We start from the raw sequence: 27,160 nt of genomic DNA on the forward strand, positions 1-27,160 counted from the left end.
ATATAGTTGCAAATATTAAGCTATGAAAAAGCTATGAAATTCAAGGGTTGAAATCTTTCTATTCTATAAAAAATATATTTGAATGCCATTTAAAGCGCTATAAACTTAGGGCGTATTCAGAAAGAAAGCTTGAAACTTATAAGCGCTTATCGGCGCTTGTCATGTTCATATATTTTCCTGTCAGTGCTGGTAACCCGCGCAGGAAAATATATGAACATGACAAGCGCCGATAAGCGCTTATAAGTTTCAAGCTTTCTTTCTGAATACGCCCTTAGGCTATAAATATTAAATTCATAAATAATTTACTTTTTTTTCTTGTACCATCCGCTCATTCTTTTATACGGTCATATTTGTATGATAGTCGGGGGTAGAATGGGCCGCTTTATTCGTCCAAAAACTATAAACTTTTTTTAATGTGTCACCTGTCAAATCAATATGGCTAAAAATCGATCGCTTTTGAGTTTTGACATGTGCGAGTGCAGTTTTGACTTTTGAAATTTAGAAAACACATTGTTTTGTTATTATTTATACCGTAAAAACGTGTTTTTAAATTAAAAAGTTAAATATATAATGCAAAAATGAGTGATATCATAGAAAATGATGAAATCGACCGAGACATTGTATCGGCTGAAGAACTGGAACAACAATTTAGTAAGAAATATAACTTATTAACCGAAACTGCAGTTACACTTCGAAGATCGTATATAAATAAATTGAGTGTTACAAAGTAAGTAAGGATATCTTATTTTTCAACTAACTATAGACTACTAAGATTCACAAATCACATTCTTATGAATAAAAATAATATATATTAACGAAAGCTCGTGAAACTTGTAGGTCTTTAAAAGTAGCAGTCAGTCAACAAGACAACACTATAGAAGTATACGAGTTAACTAACACAGCTCTACGATCAGTGTGTCACTTGAGTGGGCATGACAAGACACTCACGGAGGTGGTGTTCCATCCTATTGATGATTTCCTTCTATTTTCGACCGGCCTCGATGGATTGATCAAATTATGGGATACAAGAGCGAATGGCGCTTGTATACAGGAATATAGAGGTATGATATATTTTCAATTACAATTTCTATAAAATAAAAAATGTTGTGTGGTTTTATGAAACCACGGTAAAAGTGAAACTGTTCGAACGGTTCCGAACACTGCTTTGTGTAGCGTGTCGCATGACGGTCGGCTGCTGAGAAGGTATACCTACTCGGCAGCCGCGATACACGCGACATGCGCTACACAGACCAAAAAGTTTGAGACAATGTAATAAAAGTTTCACTTTAATAAAATAATTCTCAAATAATGAATGTGGAAATTAAAATGTTTCTGATAATCACACCTGCATTCATTTGGATATACATACTTTTTCTATTATAAATTAGCACTTTGGTATAATACTGTATTGAATACTTTTTTCTACAGAATAGACTAATGAGTAAAATAAAGTTTTAATTAAATTTTGTATTTCACACAGTCATTTAAATGATTCTCATCCAAAAAAGTTGTATTTAAATATCTTAAAAATAATCCTTCATGTAAAAAATCAAGCAAGTTACTGTATCTATATTAATTAAACATAATTTTCAACAAAACTTGCATATCACCAATTTCAGAAGAATCAGACTGTCAGATACGTCCCTACGAGTGTATGGATATATCAGACATAGGCAATGTGTTCTGCAGCGGCAGTCAGCTGGTGAAGGAGGACTCCTACATTGTATTCTGGGACCCAAGATCTGCCGACCCTCTCGGTGGATACTGGGAGAGCCATACTGATGATATAACTCAGGTATTAGCATTATTAATGTAACACAGGAATGTGAGGCATTGTAAAGTTGGTAACTATTGAAAAAACTTGTGACGAAGAAACTAATGAATTGAAATCGTGAATAGCGGTTTAAAGTAGGAAAAGTAATTCGTGCATTCTAGGAATTCCGGATGACGGGTAATTCAGTAAATTGTGAATACCACTTCAGAGCATCGTTTTATTGTGTGTATCATGAAGGCATCGCATGAAAATAAACGGGTTTGATAACAATATTATTCATATTTGTTTATATCAATCACTTGTTACATATTAATTTAACGTTATTGCATTAACCCCGTCATCCGGAATGACCCTAATGCTGGTAATGCACCATAAATGTCTATTCAACATATTCCAAACTTTTATTTTTATATCAGTTGTAGGATATAGAGTAACTTTTATGTCAATAAAATTTTACTAAACTTTCTCAATTCATTCTTGAATCTATACTAATATTATAAAGCTGATAGTTTGTTTGTTTGAACACAATAATCTCAGGAACTACTGGTCCGATTTGAAAAATTCTTTCGGTGTAAGATAGTCTATTTATCGAAGAATGCTAAAGGCTATATACCATCATGCTAGCGGAGCTAGGAGCGGAGCCACGCGGGTGAAACCGCGGGGCGCAACTAGTGTATAATAAATAAAAATACTTTTAGACTAAATATTTAATTTACTTTTACTTCTATCACCTCAAACATTACAGGTAAAATTCAAGCCGAACACAAACACAGTGCTAGCATCAGGAAGTTCCGACGGGCTCATAAACATATTCAACCTCGTGGAACAGCAAGAAGACGAGGCGCTGGCATATTCTCTCAATATTGAGAACTCGGTAGAAAAGATCACCTGGTTAGATGGGGAGAGGATCAGTTGCATCACGCAGTCCAATGATCTGCAGCTGTGGAACACCACCACGGGGGATAGGGTGAAGGAGTACGGACGGGATAAAGTGGCTAGGAATATTAAGGTATTCAAGTTTTTAACGTGATAACGTTTTTAAAATCGTTTTAGTCGAGTGACATGTTCAGAAACTTGTGTCACACCAAAACCTCACGAGCGCGATCGCAGGTATAACGAGAGAGAGACGGACCGATCTTCCGTCTCATCTCGAGCGCTGCCACCAATAAGACGTTATCACGTAAACATCTCGATCGTAAACCTACTTTACAAACAACCAATTTTTTTAATGGTGTTTTTACTTGCTCTGCTACATGTTCTATACATAAATATTTGAGGACAATGTTAACACACAGCACGATCTGATCCCATACTAAACTTTCGCTTGTGTTATGGAATCCAGATGGGTGATAAACATACATATATAATTTTAAATAAATTTTTATATAGATAATTTACACCCAAAGACAGAGAAAACACCAAGAAGAAGGTTTTAATATATGTATAATTTATTAAGTTTTAGACAAAGCGGGCGAAGCCGCGTTCGGAAAGCTAGTATAATATAAGTAGGAAGTAATGGATATAACTTTTTGGTGAAAGTTAAAATTACTACTATGATTTACTGGAACCGAACCTAAATCTACTAAACAACTTCTAAGGTTTAAGTGAGAATGAAGTTTTTTTTTTTTATCTCAGAGAATGAAGTTGCAGGTAAAATCTCAAATAGTCATTGTTTAGTATAAATATCACTGTATTTTTATTGTATGTGTAATGTTTGAATGCGACAGTACAAAAAAAAATTGGTTGTCTGTAAAGTCGGTTTACTGACGATAGTTGAACGTGACAACGTTCGATTGTGCTTCTTTGTCGCTCGTTCCGCGCTCTCGCTTGCACTTCAAGCCTTACATGGAACGCCTCAGAGCGAGGTAACGCCGCATGAGTCATGTTTTTTCGTGCGTGCAACCGGCTCTATCGAATTATAAGACGTTGTCACGTCAAAAATTATGGGAAATAAAATCTATTAGAGTGTTTAATGTACAATAATATTTAATATTCCAGAGGAGCCGAGACGACGAGTGCTACCTGGTGGACACGTTCAGTCTGTCCGACAACACGCACTGCCTGCTCGCTGGCTCACATGCCGGGGAAGGGTAAGTGATTTGATAATAACTTATCTTAAAAGTGTATCCTGTAGGTTTTGAATGTATGGGGAATTTTTATTTCGAACTAATCTGATTCTTCACTATCACTACATAGTATAAAACAAAGTCGCTTTCTCTGTCCCTATTTCCCTATGTCCCTTTGTATGCTTAAATCTTTAAAACTACGCATCGAATTTTGATGCGGTTTTTTTTAATAGATAGAGTGATTCAAGAGGAAGGTTTTAGTATATAATTTATTAGGTTTTAGACAAAGCGGGCGAAGCCGCGAGTGGTAAGCTAGTAATTAATAAATTCTGGGTACCACAATTCAAAAACGCAGTTCGGGTGTAAATGAAAACCCGAATCGAACCTGCGTCTTTCGCCTTACCATTTATCACACTAAAATTAAGCTGAACTATACGGTTTCTCTCGTGCCTTACTCGTTTTTTTATTAAAATCTTTCAAATACTTATAAGAATTTGAATACCATTAAACCATAAAAAGTACTACTACTACTGTTTCTATACAAATAAAAAAACTTTAATTAATTAATGTTCTAGCAACGTACTACGCTCACTGACGATATCGGACAAGCGCTTACAGCCCGCGACTGACTTCAACAAGAACAAGCAGGTGGTCCGCTGCTGCCATTATGATAGTGCTGTAAGTTTTATATTCCTACTAGCTGTGCTCCGCGGTTTTACCCGAATTGCTCCGCTCCTGTTGGTCTTAGCGTGATGATATATAGCCTTCCTCGATAAATGGGCTATCTAACACCAAAAGAATTTTTCAAATCGGACCAGTAGTTCTTGAGATTAGCGCGTTCAAACAAACAAACTCTTCAGCTTTATAATATTAGTATTCTTATACAGTGTATGGTGAGTTATCACTTGCGCGATTTAGAATTTAGTTTAAAGATACTTTATTCTCATCAAGAAATGTGATTTTACTGACTTAAAGAATTAAAATATATGTATAAAAAATAAAGAGCGCGGCGTCCGAATGTAAAAATTCCGTAGCGAGAAAACCTAACACCCCCCACTCGAACGGGCACAGCGATGCGATGCTATGCAATAGCTTTACCGTGTCAGTACTCGAGTGCCACACGTATTTTTTTTTTATTAAACATATATTATATTTTCTAATTACAGAGAGATTTAATGATCACAACGGGAGAATCTGGTCTAATAAGTGTGTGGAAAGCTGACGTCACATCAGAGACCAAACCCACTGACTGCAAGATAAACAACCGACAGCACGAGCACAGGCACCGACCGTATTAATTGTATAAATATAGCCAATAAATGTATAGAACCCTATTTTAATTCGTTTTATTATATCACCTATTTCATGATTAACATAAGTTATGAATAGCAAAGGACCTAAGTTAGAACCTTGTGGCACTCCATTTGGGATTTTAATTTTTGTTTTAACAATGGAGTAATTAACTACATAAGTATTATAAAAAAATAATCGCAAAAAATATATCTTTGAGATATTATTTTACAGTACAATCATTACAAGAATAAAGCGCGTCACACACGGTGAAGATCTTATAATATCTTATAATCTTATATATAAAATTCTCGTGTCACAATGTTAGTCTGCATACTCCTCCGAAACGGGTGGACCGATTCTCATGAAATTTTTCTGTGCATATCGGGTAAGTCTGAGAATCGGCCAACATCTATTTTTCATATGTACCACGGGCGAAGCCGGGGCGGACCGCTAGTAATATATAAAATTCTCGTGTCACAATGTTAGTCTGCATACTCCTCCGAAACGGGTGGACCGATTCTCATGAAATTTTCTGTGCATATCGGGTAACTCTGAGAATCGGCCAACATCTATTTTTCATATGTACCACGGGCGAAGCCGGGGCGGACCGCTAGTATCTTATAATATTATAATATTTTATCTTAAGATACTGTAATATTTTATATTACAGTATCATAAGGTATCCGGTATCAGCGTACTGACCATCATTTTTCTTTTTGTCATTGCGTACTAAGACCCCTGTAGAACCGCCATCCTGTTACAAATGACCCGAAATTTTGTTGGTCAGAATACATCGTCTTTAATAGAGCCAACATCGATTAAAGCGGGCGCTAAAACCTACACTGATGTTTCAAAAAAAAAAACGACTACCGAGTGATGTAATGCCATCTATAATGATTTTAACAGAAACACGTTAAAACGTTGACCACATCTCCTTAGCGCCTATTAAACGTAACGAACCTATTTACGCGGTCGCAGATAGAAAAGTAGCCAGTAAGTTTCCGAAAAATCACAGCGAAACATAGATAAATTTATTTCAGCTGTATAAAAGAGCAAGATACCTTAGTATTTTAGGGTTCCGTACCTAAAGGGTAAAACAGGACCCTATTACTAAGACTTCGCTGTCCATCTGTCTATTCGTATGTCCGTCTGTCTGTCACCAAGCTGTATCTCATGAACCGCGATAGTTTGAATTCTTTAGATATGATGTGTAGCCAATATAACTAAAAAATATTAAAAATCGAGGGCAAGCAACGGTTGTCACAGTCAGAAATTGGATGGGTGACCAATTTCTTTTTCAGTTGCTTTTAGGCTAATTTCACCTAGGGTGCCGTGAGTCGCAGGATACCGCATATTGTAAAGTTCGATTCTCAATTGATAAAAAGTGGTTCTAGTAAATTGAAACAAAATTAATAAATAATTTAAGAGTTCTTTAAAAATTAACATAGTTTAAGAGACCTAAAAATCAAGGTTGCACTCATGAAATTATTGTATTGTCCCCAATCCTTGATAAATAAGTGTACAGAACTACAAAGTCAAAATCGAGTCTAAGGCTGCGATTCCACCAGAGATGTGTGTCTAGTTTGTATTACAGCTTTCTCAAGTCAAAATAATTTTTGAAATCGGTCTCGTACTTTTTGAGTTAAAATAATACTACAAAAAATTTATCTCTTTTTTCCTATTATATTATCCGACTTGATTTCTGATTAGGTACTCAATGTGAAAATTAAGATTTTATAAGCTTTTTAGAAGTTTAGCAGTAGCAGACTGCCATGGAATAGAATAGAATAGTATGAACGTTAATGTATTCAAGTATTATTAGGATTAATCATAGATTATTTTTCTGTTCGTTTTTTATGTTTATTAAAGCAGGGTTACACTTGTGGGATAAAAATAAAAAACCTTGTAAAACTGTAGTTGTTTTATTCAGAACCGAAAATAACTACATACTAAATACATACAATAATATGGCTAATAAAATCAAAACTCAGTCGACTCGATACACACAATTTATATTACACTTTCAAATTATAATAAATACATTTTTGTGGTCTTAAATAATCTCTAAGATATTTTCAATGCCCAAATAATTAAACTTATATAAACACTTGATTTCAACACCAGGCTTTACGTGGTGTAAAGAGCATTGAAAAACTTCCCAAAATATAGTGAAATCTCGCTTCACTCACATCTTCAATAATTAGCTAAATTACTAACTACAATGGTCTCAAACCATTAATTTTGTACTTAAAACAATCTCCAAGTATAAAATTTTATCTAAATTAGCTTCAATTCTATTTAACCCAATAACCAACAGCAAATCATAACATTAGTCAGTGCAAGTTAAAAAAAGGTAAATGGAATTACGTCGTATAAATATTATTCTTTGCAATAAAATGGTCAAAAAGTAAAAAATGCATTTTTGTGATCTTTGGTTACGGAAACAAACGAAACGCAACTTTTAAAACAAGCCAGACGATAATATATTACTTCGTCGTCAGAAACATGATGAGCCTGCAACAAAAAAAAAAACTTATTGAGTATTAATAATTATACAAGTAAAACATTTTTATTTTATTTATTGTGTGTATCTACTAACTCTGTAGTTTGTGTCGCAAGTGTAACACGCTCTGTAGATTGTGTGGAACGTGTAATATGCTCTGTAGCTTATGTCGCACGTGTTATACGCTCTGTAGCTTGTGTCGCACGTGTTACATGCTCTGTAGCTTGTGTCACACGTGTTACACGCACTGTAGCTTGTATCGCACGTGTAACACGCTCTGTAGCTTGTTTTGCACGTGTTACACGCTCTGTAGCTTGTGTCGTACGTGTAACACGCTCTGTAGCTTATGTAGCATGTGTTACACGCTCTGTAGCTTGTGTGGAACGTGTAATACGCTCTGTAGCTTGTGTGGAACGTGTAATAGGCTCTGTAGCTTGTGTCGCACGTGTAACACGCTCTGTAGCTTGTTTTGCACGTGTTACACGCTCTGTAGCTTGTGTCGTACGTGTAACACGCTCTGTAGCTTATGTAGCATGTGTTACACGCTCTGTAGCTTGTGTGGAACGTGTAATACGCTCTGTAGCTTGTGTGGAACGTGTAATAGGCTCTGTAGCTTGTGTCGCACGTGTAACACGCTTTGTAGCTTGTGTCGCACGTGATACACGCTCTGTAGATTGTGTGGAACGTGTAATACGCTCTGTAGCATATGTCGCACGTGTTACACGCTCTTTAGCTTGTGTGGAACGTATTACTCAATCTGTAGCTTGTGTCGCACGTGTAACACGCTCTGTAGCTTGTGTCGCACGTGATACACTCTCTGTAGCTTGTGTGGAACGTGTAATACGCTCTGTAGCTTGTGTCGCACGTGTTACACGCTCTGTAGCTTGTATCGCACGTGTAACACGCTCTGAAGCTTGTGTCACACGTGTTCCACGCTCTATAGCTTGTGTGGAACGTGTAATACGCTCTGTAGCTTGTGTCGCACGTGTTAAACGCTCTGTAGCTCGTGTCGCACGTGTAATACGCTCTGTAGCTTGTGTTGTACGTGTTACACGCTCTGTAGCTTGTGTCACACGTGTTACACGCACTGTAGCTAGTGTGGAACGTGTAAAACGCTCTGTAGCTTGTGTCGCACGTGTTACACGCTCTGTAGCTTGTGAAGCACGTGTTATACGCTCTGTAGCTTGTGTCACACGTATTACACGCTCCGTAGCTTGTGTGGAACGTATTACACGCTCTGTAGCTTGTGTTGCACGTGTTATACGGTCTGTAGCTTGTGTCGCACGTATTACAAACTCTGTAGCTTGTGTCACACGTGTCACACGTGTTACACGCTCTGTAGCTTGTGTCGCACGTATTTCACGCTCTGTAGCTTGTGTGGAACGAATTACACGCTCTGTAGCTTGTGTGGAACGTGTTATACGCTCTGTAGCTTGTGTCACACGTGTAACACGCTCTGTAGCATGTGTCGCACGTATTACACGCTCTGTAGCTTGTGTCACACATGTTCCACGCTCTGTAGCTTGTGCAGAAAGTGTAATACGATCTGTAGCTTGTTTTGCACGTGTTACACGCTCTGTAGCTTATGTAGCATGTGTGACACACTCTGTAGCTTGTGTGGAACGTGTTACACGCTCTGTAGCTTGTGTCGCACGTGTTACACGCTCTGTAGCTTGTGTGGAACGTGTAATACGCTCTGTAGCTTGTGTCGCACGTGTTACACGGTCTGTAGCTTGTGTCACACGTGTTACACGCACTGTAGCTTGTGTGGAACGTATTACACGCTCTGTAGCTTGTGTGGAACGTGTAATACGGTCTGAAGCTTGTGTTGCACGTGTTATACGGTCTGTAGCTTGTGTCGCACGTATTACACGCTCTGTAGCTTGTGTCACACGTGTTACACGCTCTGTAGCTTGTGTGGAACGTGTAATACGCTCTGTAGCTTGTGTCGCACGTGTTACACGCTCTGTAGCTTGTGTGGAACGTGTAATACGGTCTGTAGCTTGTATCGCACGTATTGCACGCTCTGTATCTTTTGTTACACGTGTAATTCGGTCTATAGCTTGTTTGGAACGTATAACACGCTCTGTAGCTTGTGTGGAACGTGTTACACGCTCTGTAGCTTGTGTTGCACGTGGTACTTACTCTGTGAAGTATGTTGTGCGTGTAATCTACTCCATAGAACGTGTTACACGCTCTGTAGCTTGTGTCGCACGTATTATACGCTCCGTAGCTTGTGTCACACGTGTTACACGCTCTGTAGCTTGTGTGGAACGTGTAAAACGCTCTGTAGCTTGTTTGGCACGTGTAAAACGCTCTGAAGCTTGTTTTAACGTATAACACGCTCTGTAGCTTGTGTGGAACGTGTAATACGCTCTGTAGCATGTGTCGCACGTGTAATACAGTCTGTAGCATGTGTCGCACGTGTAACACGCTCTGTAGCTTGTGTCGCACGTGATACACGCTCTGTAGCTTGTGTCGCACGTGATACACGCTCTGTAGCTTGTGTAGCACGTGTTACACGCTCTGTAGCTTGTGTCGTACGTGTAATACGCTCTATAGGTTGTGTCGCACGTGTTACACGCTCTGTAGCTTGTATCGCACGTGTAACACGCTCTGTAGCTTGTTTTGCACGTGTTACACGCTCTGTAGCTTGTGTCGTAAGTGTTACACGCTCTGTAGCTTATGTAGCATGTGTTACACGCTCAGTAGCTTGTTTGGAACGTGTAATACGCTCTGTAGCTTGTGTGGAACGTATAACACGCTCTGTAGCTTGTGTGGAACGTGTAATAGGCTCTGTAGCTTGTGTTGCACGTGTTATACGCTCTGTAGCTTGTGTCGCACGTATTACACGCTCTGTAGCTTGTATGGAACGTGTTAAACGCGCTGTAGCTTGTGGGGCACGTGTTACACGATCTGTAGCTTGTGAAGAACGTATTACACGCTCTGTAGCTTGTGTGGAACGAGTAATACGCTCTGTAGCTTGTGTCACACGTGTTATACGGTCTGTAGCTTGTGTCGCACGTATTACACACTCTGTAGCTTGTGTCGCACGTGATACACGCTCTGTAGCTTGTGTAGCACGTGTTACACGCTCTGTAGCTTGTGTCGTACGTGTAATACGCTCTATAGGTTGTGTCGCACGTGTTACACGCTCTGTAGCTTGTATCGCACGTGTAACACGCTCTGTAGCTTGTTTTGCACGTGTTACACGCTCTGTAGATTGTGTCGTACGTGTTACACGCTCTGTAGCTTATGTAGCATGTGTTACACGCTCAGTAGCTTGTTTGGAACGTGTAATACGCTCTGTAGCTTGTGTGGAACGTATAACACGCTCTGTAGCTTGTGTGGAACGTGTAATAGGCTCTGTAGCTTGTGTTGCACGTGTTATACGCTCTGTAGCTTGTGTCGCACGTGTTACACGCTCTGTAGGATGTATGGAACGTGTTAAACGCGCTGTAGCTTGTGGGGCACGTGTTACACGCTCTGTAGCTTGTGTGGAACGTATTACACGCTCTGGAGCTTGTGTGGAACGTGTTCCACGCTCTGTAGCTTGTGCAGCACGTGTTACACGCTCCTTAGCTTGTGTCGTACGTGTAATACGCTCTGTAGGTTGTGTCGCACGTGTTATACGCTCTGTAGCTTGTATGGAACGTGTTAAACGCGCTGTAGCTTGTGGGGCACGTGTTACACGCTCTGTAGCTTGGGAAGAACGTATTACACGCTCTGTAGCTTGTGTGGAACGAGTAATACGCTCTGTAGCTTGTGTCACACGTGTTATACGGTCTGTAGCTTGTGTCGCACGTATTACACGCTCTGTAGCTTGTGTCACACGTGTTACACGCTCTGTAGCTTGTGTGGAACGTATTACACGCTCTGTAGCTTGTGTTGCACGTGTTATACGATCTGTAGCTTGTGTCGCACGTATTACACGCTCTGTAGCTTGTGTTACACGTGTTCCACGCTCTGTAGCTTGTGCAGAAAGTGTAATACGCTCTGTAGCTTGTTTTGCACGTGTTACACGCTCTGTAGCTTATGTAGCATGTGTTACACGCTCAGTAGCTTGTTTGGAACGTGTAATACGCTCTGTAGCTTGTGTGGAACGTATAACACGCTCTGTAGCTTGTGTGGAACGTGTAATAGGCTCTGTAGCTTGTGTTGCACGTGTTATACGCTCTGTAGCTTGTGTCGCACGTATTACACGCTCTGTAGCTTGTATGGAACGTGTTAAACGCGCTGTATCTTGTGGGGCACGTGTTACACGCTCTGTAGCTTGTGTGGAACGTATTACACGCTCTGTAGCTTGTATGGAACGTGTAATAGGCTCTGTAGCTTGTGTCGCACGTATTACACGCTCTGTAGCTTGTGTCACACGTGTTCCACGCTCTGTAGCTTGTGCAGAAAGTGTAATACGATCTGTAGCTTGTTTTGCACGTGTTACACGCTCTGTAGCTTGTGTAGCACGTGTTACACGCTCCTTAGCTTGTGTCGTACGTGTAATACGCTCTGTAGGTTGTGTCGCACGTGTTACACGCTCTGTAGCTTGTATGGAACGTGTTAAACAAGCTGTAGCTTGTGGGGCACGTGTAACACGCTCTGTAGCTTGTGAAGAACGTATTACACGCTCTGTAGCTTGTGTGGAACGAGTAATACGCTCTGTAGCTTGTGTCACACGTGTTATACGGTCTGTAGCTTGTGTCGCACGTATTACACGCTCTGTAGCTTGTGTCACACGTGTTACACGCTCTGTAGCTTGTGTGGAACGTATTACACGCTCTGTAGCTTGTGTTGCACGTGTTATACGGTCTGTAGCTTGTGTCGCACGTATTACAAACTCTGTAGCTTGTGTCACACGTGTCACACGTGTTACACGCTCTGAAGCTTGTGTCGCACGTATTTCACGCTCTGTAGCTTGTGTGGAACGAATTACACGCTCTGTAGCTTGTGTGGAACGTGTTATACGCTCTGTAGCTTGTGTCACACGTGTTACACGCTCTGTAGCTTGTGTGGAACGTATTACACGCTCTGTAGCTTGTTTTGCACGTGTTATACGATCTGTAGCTTGTGTCGCACGTATTACACGCTCTGTAGCTTGTGTCACACGTGTTCCACGCTCTGTAGCTTGTGCAGAATGTGTAATACGATCTGTAGCTTGTTTTGCACGTGTGACACGCTCTGTAGCTTATGTAGCATGTGTTACACACTCTGTAGCTTGTGTGGAACGTGTTACACGCTCTGTAGCTTGTGTCGCACGTGTTACACGCTCTGTAGCTTGTGTGGAACGTGTAATACGCTCTGTAGCTTGTGTCGCACGTGTTACACGCTCTGTAGCTTTTGTCACACGTGTTACACGCACTGTAGCTTGTGTGGAACGTATTACACGCTCTGTAGCTTGTGTGGAACGTGTAATACGGTCTGTAGCTTGTGTTGCACCTGTTATACGGTCTGTAGCTTGTGTCGCACGTATTACACGCTCTGTAGCTTGTGTCACACGTTTTACACGCTCTGTAGCTTGTGTGGAACGTATTACACGCTCTGTAGCTTGTGTGGAACGTGTAATATGGTCTTTAGCTTGTGTCGCACGTATAACACGCTCTGTATCTTGTGTTACACGTGTAATACGCTCTATAGCTTGTTTGGAACGTATAACACGCTCTGTAGCTTGTGTAGAACGTGTTACACGCTCTGAAGTTTGTGTTGCACGTGTTACACGCTCCTTAGCTTGTGTCCTACGTGTAATACGCTCTGTAGGTTGTGTCGCACGTGTTACACGCTCTGTAGCTTGTATGGAACGTGTAAAACGCGCTGTAGCTTGTGAAGAACGTATTACACGCTCTGTAGCTTGTGTGGAACGAGTAATACGCTCTGTAGCTTGTGTCACACGTGTTATACGGTCTGTACCTTGTGTCGCACGTATTACACGCTCTGTAGCTTGTGTCACACGTGTTACACGCTCTGTAGCTTGTTTGGAACGTATTACACGCTCTGTAGCTTGTGTGGAACGTGTAATAGGCTCTGTAGCTTGTGTTGCACGTGTTATACGCTCTGTAGCTTGTGTCACACGTATTGCACGCTCTGTAGCTTGTGTGGAACGTATTACACGCTCTGTAGCTTGTGTGGAACGTGTAATAGGCTCTGTAGCTTGTGTTGCACGTGTTATACGGTCTGTAGCTTGTGTCGCACGTATTACACGCTCTGTAGCTTGTGTCACACGTGTTACACGCTCTGTAGCTTGTGTGGAACGTATTACACGCTCTGTAACTTGTGTGGAACGTGTCATAGGCTCTGTAGCTTGTGTTGCACGTGTTATACGCTCTGTAGCTTGTGTCACACGTGTTACACGCTCTGTAGCTTGTGTGGAACGTATGACACGCTCTGCAGCTTGTGTTGCACGTGTTATACGATCTGTAGCTTGTGTCGCACGTATTACACGCTCTGTAGCTTGTGTCACACGTGTTCCACGCTCTGTAGCTTGTGCAGAAAGTGTAATACGCTCTGTAGCTTGTTTTGCACGTGTTACACGCTCTGTAGCTTATGAAGCATGTGTTACACACTCTGTAGCTTGTGTGGAACGAGTTACACGCTCTGTAGCTTGTGTCGCACGTATTACACGCTCTGTAGCTTGTGTCACACGTGTTACACGCTCTGTAGCTTGTGTGGAACGTATTACACGCTCTGTAGCTTGTGTGGAACGTATTACACGCTCTGTAGCTTGTGTCGCACGTGTTATACGCTCTGTAGCATGTGTCGCACGTGTTACACGCTCTGTAGCTTGTGTCGCACGTGTTATACGCTCCTTAGCTTGTGTCGTACGTGTAATACGCTCTGTAGGTTGTGTCTTGTATGGAACGTGTAAAACGCGCTGTAGCTTGTGAAGAACGTATTACACGCTCTGTAGCTTGTGTGGAACGAGTAATACGCTCTGTAGCTTGTGTCACACGTGTTATACGGTCTGTAGCTTGTGTCGCACGTATTACACGCTCTGTAGCTTGTGTCACACGTGTTACACGCTCTGTAGCTTGTGTGGAACGTATTACACGCTCTGTAGCTTGTGTGGAACGTGTAATAGGCTCTGTAGCTTGTGTCACACGTGTTCCACGCTCTGTAGCTTGTGCAGAATGTGTTATACGATCTGTAGCTTGTTTTGCACGTGTTACACGCTCTGTAGCTTATGTAGCATGTGTTACACACTCTGTAGCTTGTGTGGAACGTGTTACACGCTCTGTAGCTTGTGTGGAACGTGTAATACGCTCTGTAGCTTGTGTCGCACGTGTTACACGCTCTGTAGCTTGTGTCACACGTGTTACACGCACTGTAGCTTGTGTGGAACGTATTACACGCTCTGTAGCTTGTGTGGAACGTGTAATACGGTCTGTAGCTTGTGTTGCACGTGTTATACGGTCTGTAGCTTGTGTCGCACGTATTACACGCTCTGTAGCTTGTGTCACACGTTTTACACGCTCTGTAGCTTGTGTGGAACGTATTACACGCTCTGTAGCTTGTGTGGAACGTGTAATATGGTCTTTAGCTTGTGTCGCACGTATAACACGCTCTGTATCTTGTGTTACACGTGTAATACGCTCTATAGCTTGTTTGGAACGTATAACACGCTCTGTAGCTTGTGTAGAACGTGTTACACGCTCTGAAGTTTGTGTTGCACGTGGTACTTACTCTGTGAAGTATGTTGTGCGTGTAATCTACTCTATAGAACGTGTTACACGCTCTGTAGCTTGTGTAGCACGTGTTACACGCTCCTTAGCTTGTGTCGTACGTGTAATACGCTCTGTAGGTTGTGTCGCACGTGTTACACGCTCTGTAGCTTGTATGGAACGTGTAAAACGCGCTGTAGCTTGTGAAGAACGTATTACACGCTCTGTAGCTTGTGTGGAACGAGTAATACGCTCTGTAGCTTGTGTCACACGTGTTATACGGTCTGTAGCTTGTGTCGCACGTATTACACGCTCTGTAGCTTGTGTCACACGTGTTACACGCTCTGTAGCTTGTGTGGAACGTATTACACGCTCTGTAGCTTGTGTGGAACGTGTAATAGGCTCTGTAGCTTGTGTTGCACGTGTTATACGCTCTGTAGCTTGTGTCACACGTATTGCACGCTCTGTAGCTTGTGTGGAACGTATTACACGCACTGTAGCTTGTGTGGAACGTGTAATAGGCTCTGTAGCTTGTGTTGCACGTGTTATACGGTCTGTAGCTTGTGTCGCACGTATTACACGCTCTGTAGCTTGTGTCACACGTGTTACACGCTCTGTAGCTTGTGTGGAACGTATTACACGCTCTGTAACTTGTGTGGAACGTGTCATAGGCTCTGTAGCTTGTGTCGCACGTATTTCACGCTCTGTAGCTTGTGTGGAACGTATTACACGCTCTGTAGCTTGTGTGGAACGTGTTATACGCTCTGTAGCTTGTGTCACACGTGTTACACGCTCTGTAGCTTGTGTGGAACGTATTACACGCTCTGTAGCTTGTGTTGAACGTGTTATACGGTCTGTAGCTTGTGTCGCACGTATTACACGCTCTGTAGCTTGTGTCAAACGTGTTACACGCTCTGTAGCTTGTGTGGAACGTATAACACGCTCTGTAACTTGTGTGGAACGTGTAATAGGCTCTGTAGCTTGTGTTGCACGTGTTACACGCTCTGTAGCTTGTGTCGCACGTATTAAACGCTCTGTAGCTTGTGTGGAACGTATTACACGCTCTGTAGCTTGTGTGGAACGTGTTACACGCTCTGTAGCTTGTGTGGAACGTATTACACGCTCTGTAGCTTGTGTGGAACGTATTACACGCTCTGTAGCTTGTGTTGCACGTGTTATACGATCTGTAGCTTGTGTCGCACGTATTACACGCTCTGTAGCTTGTGTTACACGTGTTCCACGCTCTGTAGCTTGTGCAGAAAGTGTAATACGCTCTGTAGCTTGTTTTGCACGTGTTACACGCTCTGTAGCTTATGTAGCATGTGTTACACACTCTGTAGCTTATGTAGCATGTGAAACACACTCTGTAGCTTGTGTGGAACGTGTTACACGCTCTGTAGCTTGTGTCGCACGTGTTACACGCTCTGTAGCTTGTGTGGAACGTGTAATACGCTCTGTAGCTTGTGTCGCACGTGTTGTACGCTCCGTAGCTTGTGTCACACGTGTAACACGCACTGTAGCTTGTGTGGAACGTATAACACGCTCTGTAGCTTGTGTGGAACGTGTTATACGGTCTGTAGCTTGTTTGGAACGTATTACACGCTCTGTAGCTTGTGTGGTACGTGTTACACGCTCTGTAGCTTGTGTTGCACGTGGTACTTACTCTGTGAAGTATGTTGTGCGTGTAATCTACTCTATAGAACGTGTTACACGCTCTGTAGCTTGTGTCGCACGTGTTATACGATCTGTAGCTTGTGTGGAACGTATTACACGCTCTGCAGCTTGTGTTGCACGTGTTATACGATCTGTAGCTTGTGTCGCACGTATTACACGCTCTGTAGCTTGTGTCACACGTGTTCCACGCTCTGTAGCTTGTGCAGAAAGTGTAATACGCTCTGTAGCTTGTTTTGCACGTGTTACACGCTCTGTAGCTTATGTAGCATGTGTTACACACTCTGTAGCTTGTGTGGAACGTATTACACGCTCTGTAGCTTATGTAGCATGTGTTACACGCTCTGTAGCTTGTGTCACACGTGTTCCACGCTCTATAGCTTGTGTGGAACGTGTAATACGCTCTGTAGCTTGTGTCGCACGTATTACACGCTCTGTACCTTGTGTCACACGTGTTATACGCTCTGTAGCTTGTGTCATACGTGTTACACGCTCTGTAGCTTGTGTGGAACGTATTACACGCTCTGTAGCTTGTATGGAACGTGTAATAGGCTCTGTAGCTTGTGTTGCACGTGTTATACGGTCTGTAGCTTGTGTCGCACGTATTACACGCTCTGTAGCTTGTGTCACACGTGTTACACGCTCTGTAGCTTGTGTGGAACGTATTACACGCTCTGTAGCTTGTGTGGAACGTGTAATACGCTCTGTAGCTTGTGTCGCACGTGTTAAACGCTCTGTAGCTCGTGTCGCACGTATTACACGCTCTGTAGCTTGTGTCACACGTGTTCCACGCTCTGTAGCTTGTGCAGAAAGTGTAATACGCTCTGTAGCTTGTTTTGCACGTGTTACACGCTCTGTAGCTTGTGTGGAACGAGTTACACGCTCTGTAGCTTGTGTCGCACGTATTACACGCTCTGTAGCTTGTGTCACACGTGTTACACGCTCTGTAGCTTGTGTGGAACGTATTACACGCTCTGTAGCTTGTGTGGAACGTATTACACGCTCTGTAGCTTGTGTCGCACGTGTAATACGCTCTGTAGCATGTGTCGCACGTGTTACACGCTCTGTAGCTTGTGTCGCACGTGTTATACGCTCTGTAGCTTGTGTCGCACGTATTACACGCTCTGTAGCTTGTGTCTCACGTGTTCCACGCTCTGTAGCTTGTGTAGAAAGTGTAATACGCTCTGTAGCTTGTTTTGCACGTGTTACACGCTCTGTAGCTTGTGTCGTACGTGTTACACGCTCTGTAGCTTATGTAGCATGTGTTACACGCTCTGTAGCTTGTGTGGAACGTGTAATACGCTCTGTAGCTTGTGTGGAACGTGTAATAGGCTCTGTAGCTTGTGTCGCACGTATTACACGCTCTGTACCTTGTGTCACACGTGTTATACGCTCTGTAGCTTGTGTCATACGTGTTACACGCTCTGTAGCTTGTGTGGAACGTATTACACGCTCTGTAGCTTGTGTGGAACGTGTAATAGGCTCTGTAGCTTGTGTCGCACGTATTACACGCTCTGTAGCTTGTGTCGCACGTATTACACGCTCTGTAGCTTGTGTCGCACGTATTACACGCTCTGTACCTTGTGTCATACGTGTTACACGCTCTGTAGCTTGTGTCGCACGTGTTATACGCTCTGTAGCTTGTGTCACACGTGTTACACGCTCTGTAGCTTGTGTGGAACGTGTAAAACGCTCTTTAGCTTGTTTGGAACGTATAACACGCTCTGTAGCTTGTGTCACACGTGATACACGCTCTGTACCTTGTGTCACACGTGTTACACGCTCTGTAGCTTGTGTCGCACGTATTCCACGCTCTGTAGCTTGTGTTGCACGTGTAACACGCTCTGTAGCTTGTGTCACACGTGTTATACGCTCTGTGTAGTGTTGCGTACTATGTTGTGCTGCATCACGTGTAGTGTTGCGTGCTGTGTTGTGTTGCGTCACGTGTGTATCGTGCCATGTGTGTGCACCTGCAGTGTATGGCCTTGTTGGCCAGCAGGCGGTTGGCGTCGTGCGGGTCGGCGAGCGGCAGCGGGCGCGGCGCGGGCTCATCGTCGCGGAACGTGTGCGCGCCGACGCGGGGCCGCACGGGCGCCTCGCCGAACGGCCCGCGCGCCCACACCCACTGCACCGACAGCTCGCACTGCGCCTTGCTCTTCAGGATCAGCTGGAAACAGCGGCTTGATATGTCATTATGTGCTCTTTGGTGATTGCGTTGACATAGACAAAGACAAACATTTATTCACAAAAAATAACACATTACAACTGACAATCATTATAAGCGTTGAAATTATTATTTTTTTTAATTGAAGACGAATAGGCAAAAAATTAACTTGAAATATTAAATTATAATTGTTTGGATATTAAACGATTTAGTGCTGAAACTGGTGTGAATTTAAGGGTGGCTGCCCCTTGTTATGAAGCTCTTTCCGATTGTTGTGTTCGATAAGAATATCTTTGCAGCAGATAAATAAAACGATATACGAATAAAACGAAACTATTTTTCTTTGGGATTCGAACTTGCGTTTTTGTATGTTGTGTTGCACTCACCTGGTAAGTGATCTCTCTCTGAGCAGCATGCGCGGGATGCGGCTGGTTGTTGTTGATGAACGCCTTCACGACCCACTGGTGGCCGAACGACGGGAACCGCAGCGTCTCGTAGTACAGCTTGTGCACGAACTCCTCCGTGCGGTACGGTTTCAGTTGCAAGTCTGAAATGTTCGAGACGAAATACATGTGTCAAAATTGTTTTCAAAGTTGATTATTCTAAGTTATTTATCAATTAAAATCTACGATTCATAATAAGCAAAATTTTATGATTTGAAAGATATCATTAACCTAGACAATTTCAATTCTCAATTAAGTCGTACTCACCGGTATGGGAGCTTAATCCACTTTGTAGAAGCTTTCTGTTTTTTATTTATCAAAAGCAAAAGTCACCTTTATTCATAAAAAAACAACACAAAAAAGTACTTTGCTTCCAATTAATTCCTACCTAAAACAATAAACGAGTCAAAAAAAACATTCAGTGTTAAATGTTCTCCAATAAGAGCCAAACAGCAAACCTACCATTAAAGGTGATCTTCTCATAGGACAGCAGATCGAATATGTGCGTGTAGATGCGCAGCTGGTCGGCGGCGGCCTGGTCCCGCTCGGCCAGCACGGCCAGCACGTCGCCGGCCGAGCGGCGCGGCGCCGCGCAGCCCGCCTCGTGCGCGCGCGCCTCGTGCGCCGGCCCGCGCCAGCTGCACCCGATGCACGCGTACCGGCAACCCGTCACCCTAGCCGATGCCAACAAAAAAAAAGACGGGTTGCACTGCGGGAATGCCGGCAGAAGTGAAAACTTGATTATTAACGTTGAGCATGTTTGATATCCATCCTTCTTACGCTTTTTCGATCAGGTCACGTGTCCTGACGCGAGTTTAAGATTTTATACCCATTACAGAAAAAGTGCTCAACGCCGCTAAAGAAGTTTTCACTTCAATATTATAGTCACCATTCTCACTCCCTAGTGACAAACTTGTTCGAATAGCCCCAAAATCACACCCCGTCAACCTGACCGATGCCAGAATATTATGGCACTGTTCCTATCTATTTGGACAAAATAGTGACAGCACTGATTTGTTTCCAACATCCGTTATGTAAAACCTCCATAAATTATATCCCGTCAACCTGGCCAATGCCAAAAATAGTATGCTGGTCTCACTACCTAGGTACAAACTCAAACAAGCCGATACAAAACACATACTCCTCAAAAACACATACTCCTAGATCGACGAGATAGACCACAATTTCATGTCAACTTAGTCTAACTCAACTCTAATGATAGGGTTCAATAGCTCAATCAAACCATGGCGACCCTATCAACCTGGCATTCACCAGCATCAGAGTTATTGCAATAGCTTGAAGAATTATTCCTCTCCACTTATTGAAAACTTATTTAAAACCAAGCAACCAGCACCACATCAAGCTAGCAATCTTCGTAACATTATTGTTTTTGATTTATACAAAAATTCGCAATTGGTTCTAAAATTATTACATGATCCCCGACTACTCGAACATTGTGAATCAATAAAAAATCGGTTCAGTTTAGAATTGAAAGATTCTAGGTTCGAATCCTGGGTGAGCTAGCTTATAAAATCTAAGCGCACTGTATGCTTTCCCTGATCTCTCATTTTTCCACACTGTTGTTGTAGTTATTCTTGGTTTAATGACAACTATGAGGATACAGCCAAACATACGCTTGTTAACTTAGTTTGTAATCCCGTGTAGCCCATATAATATGTATTATTATACCTAGGTAATCACATCATTCATTGCCTTTATGATTCAAAATGTTAAAGCCATGAAATGTTCATCGTCGTACCAAGTTCTTTCCTACTCCTATTAGCACACATCCACATCTTTTTCCTTTTTAAACAATAATAAAAAAATACACATAGTTAATCATATGACGAAAATGCATACTATATTTCTTCGAAAAGGATAGGTACCGAATTATTTGGTTCGAAATGGAAAAATTTTATCGTCAGTCTACACACGAACTATAGTGACCAATAAATCCTACTTTGCCCTTTCTTACTATTGCCATTTGGCCGATCTGATAAAGAGTATTTTTTTTTTTTAATTTAACCCCAGGAAGCTGCAATCCCTAAACTTTCTAATTGCAATTGATCGCTCACCCGTCTTGTGCGTAAAATTTTCTGTTATTTCTTTACTAGCTTACTAGCTCCTTGATTAAGTCCGCGAAATGTTATTATATAACTATCAATCATGGCATCCAATTGCTTACTTGCGGATAAAATATGTGATTTCAAACTGTGACAATTTCTAAGAAAGACGATGTAATTTTACATACAACTAACAGTTAAGTATCTGTGATAGGTGAATTAAACACAATTTAGACAACTAATAAGTTTGGTTCGCATTATAGCATGTTATAAAGCGCTTAACTTGTATGTTAGTTAACCGGACCTTTGTGTTAGGAAATCAAATATTACCAGGTGGCGTACCACGTTATTATCATTCAATTATAGACATTAGGACAGAGACAGGAAAGCGAAGCCATCCACAGCACTTATCAATCCTGCTCACAGAGTATACTTGTAATAAAATCGTAACTCATGGTACGCTCCTGGACCATATTGAAAACTAAGCGTTAATAAGGCCGAAATACACAGCACACACCTGCGGTACCTACGACGCTTGTGTGCCGTGACCTCGGAGACGAGATAGCTTCTTCTGAAGAAGGACAACAGGAAGCCATACACATTGGCCACAATGCGAACCAAACCACTGAGAGCCTTATGCGGCGCTATGTCCACCGTCAGTTGCGTGAACTTGTACGGCCTGCGGGACAAAGCAGGGGTCGGGTTTAACTGGCTAACTGAACCTTACAGTCTAATAGCTTTGTCGAGAATACCTTCGAAGATACTAATGCGATATTTGCACATTCCATTTATCGAAATTACTTTCGCCTATTTATTTTCGCTTAAACAAATTTATCATTTCGCAATCTATAAAAAAAGTATATGAATTAAGATAACATCATTCAATGAAAGATTACAGTATCGGAAGTAATCCCCGTAATATGCAAGCTAGATACTATTTCAAATGACTGATAACTGAATTGCTATCTAAACACGAGAGCATCATGCCACAATGCAGTCAATAACATTAGGTCAATTCTTCTTAGTCATATAGGATGTTTAAAAAAAATACTAGAGGACTATGAAATAAATGTATCTTTTGAACATATGCTTTACTTATTTTTACTAAGCTATCTATTCAACTGGGATTTTAAGCTTCATTTAATTGAAACCATTGACCAGTGTCGAAAATATAGTCAGGTTTTATTTGTAAAGATACCCCTATAAAGGATTTTTTTAGCAAAACGCAGAAGCATATAGGAAATATATAAACTATTACTTACCTATCTTCGCAAGTCTTTTCTTCATGGTGCTGCAGCGAATGTCGCGGGAAGACGCGAGTGCAATGCTTGCACTCAGAGGGCAGTTCGGAGACCGTCTTCTCCACAGCCAGGTTCCTGGACGCTGTGGTTTTGGACATCTCCACACGACAGTTCGGGCAAGTCGCCGACTCGTCGCGGAGACGCGCGTCAGCGAGCAGGTGTGTGAAGCAAGGGGCGCACATCAGGTGCCCATTGCTACACTGCAAGGTAGAACGCATTCAATATTCATGCATTGGTTGGCGACTAAATGATTACATAATGTTTAGTGTTTCAATCACTTAAATATTTGTGGATTGCAAATTAAAAGAACTGAATATTTTAAAAATTATCTCTATTGGTTCAAAAATGTTCAACTAAAGTATTTTTTATTAAAAGCTTAAAATGTAATGGTGTTGTTTAGTGTTTATGTAGAGTAATGTGTTTCTTTCTACCTCTTCCCCATTTTTGAAGATCCTGAAATCAAACTATACATAAGTACTATTGCAATAGAACAATAATGATTTGTGATAGGTAACTGACGGACTAGATTTTGTTATATTATACTGAATATAAAGTTAATTTATTATTAAAGTCTTTGTTACTAATGTCATTCATTGAATCAATAATATATATGAGATAGATAATCATTAATGTTTTCTATAATATAAGCAAATGTATATTGAAACTATTAATTGATTTTTAATGATCTTTGCTTAAATTATGATGTGATGTTTATGATATCATGGAGGGATGGGATTATCTAAGGAATCTCAATAAAGAACGAACTATATATCTGAAACATTTCTTTATTGATGTAAAATTTGTGCAACAATACATGCTTACATTTATTTCTATGAGATCATACAGACTAGAATTAGCTTATTCTATATCACAATATATGTAACTTAATATTTATTTATCTATAACATCGTATACAGAAATCTAGATCAATTTCGAAGACAATGTTTAAAATACGGCGATAAAACGTACATTCGATCGACATGACAAAACCGAAACCGCTTACATACAACGTATTCATTTATATTACGACATTTTCGTAACTTTACCAAATATCAATTGGGCTAAACTGTACATTATAGGGCGTGGAGTTGAGAGTCGTAATTTTTTTTGTGGTTAGCTATTGTCCTATGGAACCTAAATCTGAAATTTCACAGCGCGAGAACTTTTTGTTTTTGAGTCACGAATTTTTGAAAATCGGAAAATTTTACTCCATTTTATCTTTGAAACGCGAACTTACTGTTATGACAGTGTCAAATTGACCTACAGCGATTGTCAAACGCGTTTCATTTCAGGTAAAACATTTCTATCTAACAAAAAAAATATTATAATTTAAATTTTATTTATGAAATTTGTATATTTTTTAACAACAACATTAAAAATAATTATTATTAAGTATAGTTTTTGTAAAATAGATTAAATAAAATAAAATTATTGATATTCGCAATTTATAATTTAAGAAAAATATTAATCGAAGTGTCTAGTCGTCCGCTAAACGGATGAATAAAATAAATTAGTCGTCCGATTACCGGATGAATAAAATAATTTAATCGTCCGATTATTCGGATTACTAGATAACCTTTTAACACTAAAGCTAGTTGGGTTGGACTAAAGCAAAGGGGGCGCAGGACTTTTGAGGGAGTTGGTGTCATTTTAACACCTATTTATTATTGTTTTATCGTAAAGATAACGCTAATATAAGCATGTTTTATAGGAACAACTTTTCTCTAAAATCAAAAATGGCTGAGATATTCACCCTCAATTCGTTAGGTTAGGTTTAGGTTAGGTTAGCCTTTAGGTTAGGTTAGGTTAGGTTTCTTAAAAAAAAACTACACAGAAATAGGAGCCCCGCGAAGCGGGGCTCCGTCGACGCGCAAAAAAAAATCAAGTTAGGTTAGGTTAGCCGTTAGGTTAGGTTAGGTTAGGTTTCTTAAAAAAAAAAAAAAACTACACAGAAATAGGAGCCCCGCGAAGCGGGGCTCCGTCGACGCGCAAAAAAAAAATCTAGTTTAGGTTAGGTTAGCCGTTAGGTTAGGTTAGGTTAGGTTTCTTTAAAAAAAAAACTACACAGAAATAGGAGCCCCGCGAAGCGGAGCTCCGTCGACGCGCAAAAAAAAATCAAATACCTACGTGTGCCCTCCTCCCCCCACAAAAAACCTATAATACGTGCGGCAGTTCTCTAAAGAAACCCCGATAACCTAACTATATAGATAAATAGATGTTATCGGACGATTAAATTATTTTATTCATCCGGTAATCGGACGACTAATTTATTTTATTCATCCGTTTAGCGGACGACTAGCGCTGTCCAATATTAATTGTACGCTTTGTACCGTGGAACAAAACAATAACGACGTCATTTTCAGTTACCGTTCGTTTGCTGCCTTTCAGTCGAGATCGTTTCGTGCGTACTCGTGTTAAGCCCTAAAACTGTACAAAACTATTAAACTTTTACTTTTAGCATACAAATAGGTAGCGAGGAGCGAAGCGACGAGCGTGTTAGGTTAACATTTGAACTGCCGCACGAGCCGAGCGAGCGAAGCGAGCGTGCCGCGGCAGCGGCCGGCGAGTGCCAGAAGCGACTTTAGGGCGATTCCCACTCAAACAAAAAAAAAAACTACAGGTCATACTAATGTCTATTACATTAAATCTGTCATATTTCAAATCAAAGAGCTAATGCAATATTACTAGTATTGAAAACTATTATTGTAAAGTAATAATTAATATTAATTGCTTCAGATCAATGTGGAACTGGAAAAAAATACCTAAAGCAAAGGGGGCGCAGGACTTAGAAAATTTTTGATGGAGTTGGTATCATTATAACACCTATTTATTATTGTTTTATCGTAAAGATTACGCTAATAAAAGCATGTTTTGTTGGGGCAACTTTTCTCTAAACTTGATAATTACCAAGATACATGACGGATTGTAAAATGTAAATTTTTTCAATGATGGAATATTATGTATTCAATATTAAGCTGCGAAAGTCCGAATCTAGCTAAAAAACGTTACGCTAAAATAAGCATTGTATTATCATAAGACTTGCCACAGAACCGAAGCTGTCAACCCCGAATTCCACGTGGTCTTGTCTGCCCTACCCCTAGAGTGTATGTAAAAAGCCGGAGGCGCGGAGGGAGAGCAGCCCTCGCCCGCCGTGACAAAGATAAAACCTGTACAAAGATAAAACCAGGCGACCGTGCTTTGTCACGCAAGGGCGGAAGGGCTGCACTTCCCGTAGCGCCGGAGCTAAGGCAGTGTCTGAGACAATATAAAAAAGACATGAGGAGATAGGGAAAGGGTTAGGTTAGGTTTTATCATCAATCTTTGAGGGCGAATATCTCGGCCATTTTATATTTTAGAGAAAAAGTTTTTTTTATAAAACATGCTTATTTTAGCGTTTTGAATAAAAATTATGTATTTTATGATTCCTATACAATTTTCACTTTAGATCAAAAATTTTCTAAGTCCTTACTTTGCGCCCCCTTTTCTTTAGGCGGACCAAAACTTAATTTGTAAATATCTCGAAAACTATTAATTTTCGCGCCCCCCCCTTTACAGGGGAAGTTCCTAGTACCCACCCCCCCCTCTCTCCACCCCCCACTACCCCCAAATTCCACGCCCTATAATGTACAGTTTTACCATGAATTGCGTAGGAAGTGCTCTTTGTAACTTTAAACATGTTTCGCAATAATAAAAATATAAAAAACAGCTGATATTCGCGGTTAATAAATATCAGCTGTTTTGGAATACCTGATATACGGCAGCAGGAGGCAGATCCAGACAAACTGCGCAACACAGAATGCCGCCCAGCCTATGTTCTAACTTCTCAGATGGCTCTTCGTCGAAGGCAGTCTTACGCTTTTTAGGCGAAGGCCCTTCGTCTTCTTTAACATCGGTTATGATAGAAATATCGCTAGAAGTTGGAATTGGGTCACTTTCCGTAGCCTCGGACATATTTACGAACGGACGCAACAAAACCACAGAACAAAACTATCACGACAGTCGACAGTGGCTAATGCGTCAAAAAACAAATAGATATAAACAATCACAGACGAACAAAGGTTTGTTGTGTTGATACGTTCTCACTCTACGTGTTGATAAAATCCCCCCCTCACCTAGCTGTCAATGTCAGATGTCATTCTAAAATTGCGCACTATTTTTTTTTTTTTAATGGCAAGAAGATATGACTATTTGCTGCGTACCTACCTACCTATTCTGAATCCCGGCGGCACATAG

General features: G+C 41.1%; 2 protein-coding genes across 4 annotated transcripts; one reads left to right on the plus strand and one right to left on the minus strand.

Moving 5' to 3' along the window:
- Nucleotides 1-482: 482 nt before the first annotated feature.
- LOC149481955 (WD repeat-containing protein 89) lies at nucleotides 483-5,174 on the plus strand. The gene is made up of 7 exons (XM_089705135.1): nucleotides 483-727; nucleotides 838-1,061; nucleotides 1,620-1,795; nucleotides 2,520-2,783; nucleotides 3,773-3,864; nucleotides 4,416-4,518; nucleotides 5,007-5,174. Exons 1-7 carry the CDS (start codon nucleotides 579-581, stop codon nucleotides 5,136-5,138), a joined length of 1,140 nt encoding a protein of 379 aa, XP_089561261.1. The 5' UTR covers nucleotides 483-578; the 3' UTR covers nucleotides 5,139-5,174.
- A 1,862-nt stretch (nucleotides 5,175-7,036) lies between these two features.
- On the minus strand, nucleotides 7,037-27,013 carry LOC149481956 (zinc finger TRAF-type-containing protein 1 homolog). Of its 3 annotated transcripts, XM_089705132.1 has the most exons (7): nucleotides 26,675-27,013; nucleotides 22,889-23,127; nucleotides 22,144-22,305; nucleotides 20,026-20,237; nucleotides 19,507-19,667; nucleotides 18,927-19,123; nucleotides 7,037-7,647 (listed from the first exon to the last, which is right to left on the minus strand). In XM_089705132.1, exons 1-7 carry the CDS (start codon nucleotides 26,876-26,878, stop codon nucleotides 7,620-7,622), a joined length of 1,203 nt encoding a protein of 400 aa, XP_089561258.1. In that variant the 5' UTR covers nucleotides 26,879-27,013; the 3' UTR covers nucleotides 7,037-7,619. The 3 variants fall into 3 exon arrangements, with proteins under 3 accessions (XP_089561258.1, XP_089561260.1, XP_089561259.1); XM_089705134.1 differs by lacking the exon at nucleotides 22,144-22,305; XM_089705133.1 differs by lacking the exon at nucleotides 18,927-19,123.
- Between the last annotated feature and the right edge of the window lie 147 nt (nucleotides 27,014-27,160).

Source organism: Colias philodice, chromosome 16, assembly GCF_061535455.1.
Source record: "Colias philodice isolate Cphi_HAF_F1 chromosome 16, ilColPhil1 Martin Lab GWU primary, whole genome shotgun sequence".
Classification (NCBI taxonomy): domain Eukaryota; kingdom Metazoa; phylum Arthropoda; class Insecta; order Lepidoptera; family Pieridae; genus Colias; species Colias philodice.

Bases quoted from the DNA above. Each gene is read 5' to 3' on its own strand.
- LOC149481955 (XM_089705135.1), top strand. From the start codon at position 579: ATGAGTGATATCATAGAAAATGATGAAATCGACCGAGACATTGTATCG. The intron at 728-837 runs GTAAGTAAGGAT...TGAAACTTGTAG, and splicing joins AATAAATTGAGTGTTACAAA to GTCTTTAAAAGTAGCAGTCA. The intron at 1,062-1,619 runs GTATGATATATT...CACCAATTTCAG, and splicing joins TTGTATACAGGAATATAGAG to AAGAATCAGACTGTCAGATA.
- LOC149481956 (XM_089705132.1), bottom strand. From the start codon at position 26,878: ATGTCCGAGGCTACGGAAAGTGACCCAATTCCAACTTCTAGCGATATT. The intron at 19,668-20,025 runs GTAGGTTTGCTG...CGAACATTTCAG, and splicing joins TGAGAAGATCACCTTTAATG to ACTTGCAACTGAAACCGTAC. The intron at 7,648-18,926 runs GTGCACACACAT...TTTTTGTTGCAG, and splicing joins AACAAGGCCATACACTGCAG to GCTCATCATGTTTCTGACGA.